Source organism: Stegodyphus dumicola, chromosome 8, assembly GCF_044657685.1.
Source record: "Stegodyphus dumicola isolate Sdum_Otavi_A_Nest chromosome 8, ASM4465768v1".
Taxonomy (NCBI): domain Eukaryota; kingdom Metazoa; phylum Arthropoda; class Arachnida; order Araneae; family Eresidae; genus Stegodyphus; species Stegodyphus dumicola.
The window spans coordinates 166,200,096-166,210,789 of record NC_140775.1 but is presented as its reverse complement, the minus strand read 5'-3'; the positions used below and the strand labels follow the sequence as shown (position 1 = coordinate 166,210,789).

The following is a 10,694-nucleotide window of genomic DNA, read 5'->3' as shown; positions in this document are numbered from 1 at the left end:
GTAACGTGACACGACATCTGGTGGACACAAGCGGAAATAGGTAGTACCTTCTATCGCTAACAGATGGCGCTAATAGCACATACAGAAGTCAGTTCCTATGACACTGTTGTGAAATAAAATAGTGAGTACCTCCTCAAAACGTGTTTGTGCGTGTTTAAGTTTAAGACATCTTTGTAACAGTATTTTGATTTGAATTGTTGCTTTCGTGTGTGATTTAGTAGTATGGAAAAGAAGCGAAAAATTGATAGTGAATGCAGAAAATTCAAAGATCAGTGGAACATTCAGTATTTCGTAATTGAGTCCAGTAACAAGGCGCTATGTTTGATTTGCAATAAGAGCATAGCCGTTCTCAAAGAATATAACATTAAACGTCATTATGAAACAAAACATTTTCAAAATTACTCAAAATATACAGGAAGTTTGCGGACAGAAAAATTCGAAGCTATGAAGCGCGGATTGAAATCGCAGCAATCTTCATTTACAAAACTCAAAACTGAACATGAGGCTGCAACTCGTGCCAGCTTTCGTGTGGCTCTTGAAATTGCAAAACGTGGAAAAACATTCACCGATGGAGAAATGATCAAAGAATGCATAATTGCAGTAGCCGAAGAAATATGCCCTGAAAAGGTAAATTTATTAAAAACTGTCAGTATGTCAGCAAACACTGTGGCTCGAAGGGTAGAAAACATCGCTGAAAATATATCCTCTCAACTGTTCGACAAAAATGGACATGTTGAGTGGTTTTCTTTGGCCTTGGATGAGTCAACGGATGTGTCAGATACTGCTCAGGTGTTGATTTATATTCGAGGAGTAGATAAAAGCTATGAAGTGCATGAAGAACTTCTTGATATGTATAGTATTCATGGCACAACTACTGGTACAGATATTTTTAAAGGAGTTGAAATGGCCATTAATCGAAAGAACCTTCGATGGAAAAACTTGAAATGTATTACAACTGATGGAGGCAAAAACATGAGTGGAAAAGATAAAGGAGTGGTCGCTCTTCTGTCAAAGGCTGTAGAAAATGGCGGTGGTTCAAAACCATTAGTCTTACATTGTATCATTCATCAACAGTCTTTGTTCGGAAAATGTTTGGATATGTCTGAAGTTCTGAAACCAGTCATATCAACTGTTAATTTTATCAGATCTTTTGGGCTGAATCACCGACAATTCCGACAATTTATTGAAGAGATTGGAGAAATTGACTTACCTTATCATACTGCCGTACGTTGGCTTAGTTGTGGGAAAGTCCTTCAGCGCTTTTTTGAACTTCGAGCAGTGATCGAAATTTTTTTGAATGAAAAGCATCGCCCTCTTACTGAATTACAAAACAACGCATGGCTGTGGAAGTTAGCATTCTATGTTGATTTGACAAAACATGTGAACGAACTGAATTTGAGATTGCAAGGAGAAAACCAGCCTCTTCCTGATTTATACACTAATATCAAATCATTCCGGAAGAAATTGATACTATTTCAATCGCAACTACGAAGTAAATGTTTTTCACATTTTAAAACATGTGAAATATTCAGCCACACCACTGAGACTGAGTTTCCTATCGATTTTGCAATCAAAACTTTGAGTGCTTTGAAAATAAATTTTGATACTCGTTTCTCGGACTTTGATGCCATTTCGAATCAAATTAAGATTTTTCAGAATCCTTTTGATACTGACATTGAAACCCTAGCCCCGGAACTTCAAATGGAAATGATTGATCTACAGTGCAGTGATATAATTAAGAACAAATATCAAAACTCATCTTTGTTGGAATTTTATAAGAGTCTTCCACTGACACAATTTGATAATTTGCATAAATTTGCTCGTGGGCTGTTTTCTGTTTTTGGTACTACTTATTTGTGTGAGAAGACCTTCTCCAAAACGAAGTACACAAAAAATGTTTACAGATCTAAATTAACTGATGAGCAATTGGTACAAGTAAAATTAGTCCACAACTACAAACTATTGTCAGTGGAAAATCTCAATTACATAAATCTCATTAGTATTTCATATGTCATTATGCTTGTTATAAGTTATGTTTTTATTTAAAATGTATAAAATGTTAGTTGGATTCATTTCAATAATTTGTTAGTTATTATATACTGAAGTTAAATTTTCTGCATATTATACATGTCTTTACTCATTACAATTCTGTGTTTCTTTATCCAACTTATCACAAAAAACAATAACAATAAGCCTACAACAATGTTATGAGTAGTTAGCCCATGACCATATCAATGTAGATGTCATATTAATAATTATTCAACATAAAATTAGAATACTTCAGTAAACTAAATTTAATTTGCTATAAAAAATATGTTCTCTAAAAGGAGTTTTCAAGTATGCTAGCTCTCCGCGGGCCGGATGTGGCCCTCGAGCCGTAGTTTGGAGACCCCTGTATTAGAGAATTTCGGTTTTCTCTATGGAACGAAGAACAGTGTCCGGCGAATGGCCGGAAAGTGATGAAGGAAAGACTCGCTAAGGACCAGCCTCCTTTGGTGGGATATCTGCTACTGACTTGGTAAGAGAAACAAAAACGTGGCTTTTGTCTGAGAAATGCCAAGCGAGTAAAACGCATTGCACATCGGGGAAGCTGTTTTCTTTCCCCTTTGTAATAATACTGTAATGTTACTTTTTTTTTAATTAAATAAGAAAGTCTATGCTAAGTTTTAAAATAAATAATAAAAAATCTGATATGCACATCACGTGACTTTCTTGTACGGCCTAAATTATACGCATTTAAACTCATTTCCTCGAATTTCATTATAGATATATTTCAGTTCTCACTTCGCGGCAAGTCAAGGCAAAAATATGTAAAACTCAAGATATCTTCATTAAAAATTGTAAAAAAACAGAAAAACAGAAAACACCAAATACTATTTTAAAAAATTTTTTTACAGTTAAAATTAGAATTTTTGGGCGAAACAAGCAATTCAGCCAGCGGACAAGACGGCAGATTTTTCTGTGAGCAAAAACTGAAAGTTTACTTTTGGTTCCAGTCGGCAAAACAACACTGAAGGTGCAGAAACTGACTTAATTCAGTATTCTGCTAGAGTTTTCAAATGTAAACAAATGGCGGACGCGTTAGGCTTAGTGGAACTTAAACAGCTTTTAAATTGTGGATAATTCCACTACTATTGCATGCAGATTAACTAAAGACATAAAAACCTTATACGGAAAATAAGAACAAGATGATTCAATCACTTTTAAAGCAAAAGATGCACAATTTGTCAACATATAAGAATTAAAAAAAACTGAGCTCACAGAGACGGGTACAAGAATGGGTGTATATATATATATATATATTAGAAATCCCGGCGGTCATACGAAATGACCGCTGTTCTAGATATTATAAATTGTAATTAAAATTATTTGTGCAAAGGTGTCTGCTAATTTAAACTGAATTACCCAGGGCAGGCAGCGAGGACGTCCCTTTGCTTAGTGCCCCACGGGGTTTCCCTCCTTCTATTTGCTTAATTGCTTAGAGTGCAATGAAGGAAACCACTGGCGGTACATTTCTTAAGAGCCCACCGCCAGCTCAATCAATAAAGGTGATTTAAATAATGAAATGTTAATTTACTTGTCAAAGATCTCTTTGTACACACCATTTCTTGTTTAGATCTTTCCATCATTTTTAAGCTCGCTTTGCAGAAGAACATCCATTATTTTTAATTTTACGTCCGTTCTTTCATGAACTCTTGAACAGGCAACATAATGTTGACCGTGTCCAAATGCAGGCTCAGGTAAAAAAATGCCAACACGCTTAAGCGTTTGGCCCTGAGACTTATCGATGGTCATAGCAAAGACAAGTTTTACAGGAAATTGTGTACGTCTCAATTGAAACAGCAACCCTGTGCGGTGGCAACTTCACCCCATTGGCTAGTACAGTTACGCACGCAACCAATAAACTATCGGCGACAAACAGATACTTAAGCCGTATATATATATGGGGTGAAGTATCATCATCTCCTTCGAAACGGCTGGCTCCCGGGCTTAGCCAAGCACACCGTTGGATTCCGCAGGTCCGTGACACGCCATTTTGCCCATTAGCGTCTTCTTGGGATTTTAATTAGCCGAGCTATTAATTAAAAACTAATTTTCCCGTATGTTTTCCCTACATTTTTCACTTTCTTTCTTAGGATTTCCCTATTAGAGGGATTTGGTTACGTGCCAAATTCTTTTTTCTCGTATATCTACGGAACGGCGTCGAGTTGAAATTCGAGACGCGTATCCTTCGGATTCCAAAAAATTCTCCGAATCCATCGATACCGTTCTCATCTTCGTACGACTTTAATCGGCCGATATATTAATTAAAAACTGCGGAAACGTTAATTTCCGCACTCATTTTTCAGAGTGGCAGCAATAAACTATCGGCGACACACACTTTAGCCGCTTATATAATATAAAGATATATATGTTTATATGCTTTTGATATTGCCGACTGCAACCAAAAAGGGATGTGCACAATGCATGTTATAGATGTCCGATATACAAAATTTCAACGTTCTGAGTCTTGTCATTTTTGAGTTAAGCGAGATATATACATACGTAGGTACGTACGTAAGGACGGACGTCTCGAAAAGATTTCCTCTGAATCCTTTTTTCAATCCGTTTTGAGAAAAAGAGGCCTTTATTCTGTCCGTACATAGAGATCTTAAGAAAAAACTTAAATGGATTCGAGAATGGTCGAAAGGGATATTTTCTTTGAAATATGATACCCGAAATTTTTCGCGGTTGCAATATGTCCTTTAACTCGTACAAGGAAGTAAAAGGACAACTGGTCTCAGTTTTTCCATCAAGGAAGTTCGGCGACGTTAAGCTTACGTAGTTTAGCTGTAATAAACATTGGTAATTAAGTTGGGCAATGTATTTTGTGCCGAAAAACACCAACGTCTGGTTAACTCTGTAATTGTAAAGATAGCGCCTGGCTATATTTCTAATAATATTGATTCTTTTCCGCCTAAATAATTAAATGTTATTTTTTAATCGAATTTCACTGTCAAAAGTAAAAGCCATTATCTTTATAAATTTATCAAAGACGCCCAACGCTTTTGTTATTCGTAATATAAAACTGTCCAGAAATTGTGGGATTATTTTAACTCTGGTTTCCAATGAACTATAAAATAAATTATTTTTCGCCTTTTAGTTCATTAATAATTTTATGAGTTTTAAATAAAAGCTTAGTTTATAATTTTTTTGTTATTATTTTAAATACTAATTTAAGTAACGCAACCAAATGAATTTATTCTACAAACTAAACTGCTTGATGATACGGGTAAATCCTATTTTTTTCATTTCAGTTTTTTATTTATTTTGTTTATTATAACATCGGTTATTCCTTTCTCCTACGATTTTTAATTACCCTTCGATTAACTATGAGTTGTGATGGGTGATACTCCAGTAAATCGGGAGGAGACGACTGTACGACTGCATTTTCTTATAGAACATTAACAGTAAATTGACAGATTAATTGGCAGTAACGTATAAACAAAGGGAATTTGCAATCAATACAATGTACCTTCCGTAAGCAATAATTTTCTGCTGGCAGAATGTCTGCGTTTAATGCAAATGCGGTGACAGAAATGAATTCATGTTTCTAGCTGTAACTTTGGCTATAAATAAACACCTATTCGCGCTACGAAATGCAAGAACAAGTCTTGCATACTAGTTGCTATGATTTAATTTCATATATAAGCAGCAATTACTCTGATTGACACTGAAAACCGTGGTCGTGCGAAAAATACGACAGCAAATTTTTCGCAACGAAAAGTGAATAAAATTTCCCATTTCAAAGTAAGTAAATTTATGTTTTAAATTCATGTAATCATGTGCGTTTGTTTAACAGTATTTTATTTCATATGTATTTTTATAATGCTATATATTGTTTTTATTTAATTGTGCGCATTTTTATGTATGATAAGGGTTGCCATTGCTATCTGTAGTTACATTTGTGCCAAAATTTACGTCTGGCGCCAAACAGCGCTCCTTTAACCCAAAAATTCCATGAAACTAGGTTCAGAAATTTCATTTCGGGTAACAACAAAAAACGACAGCAAAAAACCTTTATTTGTACAGCTCAGGTAAACTATTGAATAGCTGAGCCATCTATAGCGTTTGGGTAAAGAATAAAGAAATAAAGTGAAAAGATTTCAGTTCTACTCAGTTCTTGGGAGAACTTTATAAGGAAAATTGGTACTTTTCCGTTTCGCCAGCTCAAATCTCGCCAAGCAAACTTATTGGCGACATCATACAGTACACACATAAAAAATGTTAGTTCTAAGAATTTTTTATTTTGAAGGCAAAAACATTTTAATATCGTTTAAAATTTTGTAAAAAGCCAATAAGTAAAGACAATAAATTTGTAAAAATACATTAATTTAAGAATTTACTATGCTTTTATGGTTCAACATCCTGATTCGCTGGTTCATATCACGTGACCCCAAGTGATCTCATCTCACGTAAACTACGCTACAAAAATTTAATTCTCTCAATTATCTACATTAATCTCAAGTTAAATCTTAATTTGGAATGCAAGTTAAAATGCAAGAATTATTTCAGTTCGTACGAATAGCTTACTCAGTCAGAAGTTATGTAAAATCGCAGTGCTTTACTTCGTTAGTGCATTAATGAATTTAACAATTGACTTTGCTTTTTTGTATTTTCCCCCTCGGGTGAGCGGTGTGATTGCATCCTATTAATTTAAGGGCCTTAGGGCATAAAATTGAACTGTCTGGTAAAAATTCTATGTAATTGTATGCCAGTATTGAAAGAAACAATCAATCTGATAAGAAATGGCTGCGACTTGTTTTGAAAATGAGGCGTAAATGGTTACCAGCGAGGATATTCCGTTTGGCATCAGTTGTACCATTATTGGCGACTTTATCGCCTGCACCGGCAAAACGGAAAAGTACCGGAAAATTTGCTCGTAATCACATTGCGCATGGAAAAAGCCATGAAAACGTCATGCAGCCAGCCCGCTTGCCGAAATTTGAATGCGGGTCGATCTACCAGTGTTCAGCGGCTTTACTGTTCACCCGCTGGCAAGCCCAGCCTTCGCTAATTACTATAGCATATACTAGAGCGGCTGTTTGGCGCTGTATTGTTGGAATTTGAAAATCCATTTCCAATTCATTCGAAGCATTTACTCCTGATACACTGGAACGTGTTTCATAGGAATGTTTGCATAGTCTGACATCATACATGTAATACATCATATATGTAAGTCACACAGAACATTTGCAGATAAAACTCAAATATTTGTCCCTCCCACTCATTATTATCGTCCGTGTATTTGTGTTGTTATTATTTCTAAAACTATAAAAATTTGCAATTAGATGATTCGCTCTGAATAGCACTTTAAGTTCCGAATACCATTAATTCCAAAAGTTGTGTTCTAAGCAGTTAAACAGCATTTCCTTGACAATTATTATGCCACAAATGAATGTTAGTCGCAATCATCCTGAAACCTGATAAAATTATGACCTTGTTCTTCCGACCGTGATGTGCGTTTAAAACAAGCAATAATTTACACTCAGGTACTGTCTATTCCGCCTATTACTCCCTAATGAGTTAAAAACCTCCGTGTTCTTTGTTTTACATTTAATTTCAAATACATTAACGCAGCCATATTCAGAAATTAAAGTTAACTCGGACAGCATATTTTATTCAAATAAATGTAAAACTCCAGTGGGAGGAAACTTCGCTTTCACATAGACAAACAAATATGTCTACGTAAATTTTCTTTAAACTATCTGCTGTAATTGAAAATATGAACCAGTTTTGAACTTCTTTCTGATGTTCAGGTAATTTAAACGAGTAATCCAGAACATTTTCCGTATTTCTTTATACATAACATCACTATTTTATTTAAGACTGACTGCCTTGTAATAAATTAATAAATTGCCTTTGACTTCACTCATAAGTATCGTCAGTCAATAAATATTCACACAGTGGCTGCTCATAATGCGCCTAAAATGCCTTACAACTAAGTTCATAAAAGTCTTACGACTGAGTTCATCGAAAATTGACGAAACTAACATGTTTAATTCTATGACTTCATTACACAAATGTTGTAGGTCTATGCAACGCTTGGCATGTTTACATACACACACTGGCCAATGAATTAGAAACCCAAGATCAATATGTTATTGGACCACCTTTTACACCGATAACTGCTTTGATTCGTTTGGGCATCGAGTCTGCATGCATTGGATATCCAACTTTTTAGATCTTGCAAATTAGATGGAAGAAGAGAGTGCTGTTGGATACGTCTTTCCACCATATCACAAACATTTTCTATGGGGTTAAGGTCCAGGCTATGCGGTGGCCAGGGAACGTGTTGGAAGTCAGACTGATGTTCAGCGAACCCATTTTGAACACTTCTGGCACGATGTATAGTTGCATTATCGTCCATGAAGTATTCGTCGCCATCAGGATAAAAATGCAACATCGTCGCAGGATGCACTTGATCTGCCAGTATATTTAAGTATCTCACGGCTATTGGTTTACACTCGAGGAACACCGGGGTACCACTTCTATGCCAGCAGAACATGCTTCATATAATGATACTCCTACCAGACCCTTGCAGAGTGCGAGTAATGATGGCTGCATGGGGTTCTCGCCAAATTCGACGTGTTCCATCAGTGCAAAATAAAGGGTGTAGTGTGATTCATCCGACCACATTACCGGTTTCCAATCTTCAGATGCCCAGTGTCTTCTTTCCCGACACCACTGCAAACGAATGCTTGCATGTTGGGCAGAAATGAAAGCACCCGACTGCATTCCTATCCTTTGCAGTTCTCTGGGCATGGTTCTTGGTGGAATAGTGAATTACGTCAGGTTCTGCAGCTTCAGTGTCTTTTGCCAAGTGGGACCAAAAGAAAACTTTCAGTTTTGTGTACCGAAAGATTTCCCTTCTTGTCCGCTGGGCGAATTGCTTGTTTTTGCGTTGAAACTCTAATTTTAATTGTAAAATAAATAAATAAATAAACTGCTGTCATGACGTGCTGACCACGCATGCGCAGTTTAGCCGAACGGCTTGCAAAGCCTCTCTCTCATGTGACTTACTAGAGAAGAGTAGTTAGTAGTAGTTAGTAGCGAAGTAACGAAGGTAACATGCTGTATGCCAGCGTGAATGAAAATACGCAGTTATACCTTTGTGTTAATCGTTTGTTCTTATTATTTTGTTCGTGTGTTAACAAAGTCTTTGTCCCGATAAATGTTTGGCTTTATGCAATGCCCACATTACGATACGTCTACGGTAGAAATTAAATATATATCCAGAACCTACACGGCCAAGAAGCAGGATATGACAACTGCTTTTAAATTTATTTGGTGATTCATGTTTTTCTGTATTTTACAATTTTTAATGAAGATAGTTTGAGTTTTTATGTATTTTTGCCTTGCCGCGAAGTGAGAACTGAATTAATTGAATGAGAAATATATTTATAATGAAATAAGTTTAAAAGAAATGCACCAAAAATGTGTATAATTTAATAGGCTGTTTAAGGATGTCTACATCAGATTTTTTACTTTGAAGTGGTACACTTTAAATTAAGCGTTCACACCGGTGTGTCCAACTGCACGATGAAAGAAAGAAAAGCGATCAGTTGCATAAAAATACTTTTCTTTTCTTGTCTTTGTAAAATTAAATGAATGAAAATATTTTGCTGTCTTTCAAGCGTAATAATCGTTTGATCAGTAAAACATTTTTCATTAATAACAGTAAAGTCTTCAGTAATAACAGTCTTTATACCTTTCGAAGAATTCTGTTACCAAAATTTCCTTCCATTTCAGCACGTTAAAAGATTATTGCTAAATTCTGTTCCTCTAAAACCAAACTGTAGCCAGAAAGTACAACAGAAAAAGTTTTAATCACGTACTTTTGTGCATTACATTTTCTTCGACAAAATTCCTCTTTTAATATTTTAAATTTGAGTATGGTAATAGAAAAGTACCTACCGGCTCTGTACAAGAAGGCATAATGCGCAAAAGCTAGCTGGTGAGGGAGGGAAATGAGAGAGGAGAAGTTGCTTTTTATATTTTTGAATAAAAAGTAGGTAGATAAATTTAGCAAATTTTTACCAGTTTTGAGGGGATTCAATCTTGTAACATATGAAGAAAAATATTAAAACCAGCTTCACATATTATCAGGAACATATTTTATACCCAATTTTCAAATATGAAATACCTTCTCTTTATCCACCGTGCCATCAGTCGGTAGCATTGCGTCAAAACAAAGCAAGCAGCGCACGTCAAAATCCACTGTTAATTCCCTGGAAGAAATGAAATAAAAACGAGTATCAAAGCCATACTCTTCACTCATACCCCTAGTAAATATTCGGACTTTTGCGCTTTTGGATTTTTAAAAGGCGGATTGTCCAAACGTCGACCTATAACCCTCCTTGGACTTTGGAAATCTGCCCAAGAGGAATGGAATATAATACCTCTTCGGATACTACAAAAGGCTTAATTATCTTAATAATTACGGCGTAGAAAGATAGTGAAGACTATGAGTTATGAAATAGAACATTCAAAGCACAAAAGTTTTACGCAAAATATTTTTGTAAGTACAGTGAAGATCGTCTAAAAAATATGGATCAGCTCTGTAAGTACAGAGTGGTGCTTGATTGGTATGTTGTGGGCGAAATACACGAAAGCTCCTAAGAGAAATTCATTATTATTCATATTAGATTATT

The 10,694-nt window shown here is 35.5% G+C and overlaps 1 protein-coding gene across 1 annotated transcript; it reads left to right on the top strand.

Moving 5' to 3' along the window:
* The first annotated feature begins 444 nt into the window (after positions 1-444).
* On the top strand, positions 445-8,224 carry LOC146996018 (general transcription factor II-I repeat domain-containing protein 2-like). The gene is made up of 2 exons (XM_085823041.1): positions 445-1,492; positions 8,073-8,224. Exons 1-2 carry the CDS (start codon positions 445-447, stop codon positions 8,222-8,224), a joined length of 1,200 nt encoding a protein of 399 aa, XP_085679167.1.
* The last annotated feature ends 2,470 nt before the right edge of the window (positions 8,225-10,694 follow it).

What these genes read in the sequence shown, in the direction of transcription:
- LOC146996018 (XM_085823041.1), top strand. Translation starts at nt 445, where the DNA reads ATGAAGCGCGGATTGAAATCGCAGCAATCTTCATTTACAAAACTCAAA. An exon ending in ATTTCAATCGCAACTACGAA is followed by an intron (nt 1,493 to 8,072) that starts GTAAATGTTTTT and finishes CAAATGTTGTAG; the next exon opens with GTCTATGCAACGCTTGGCAT.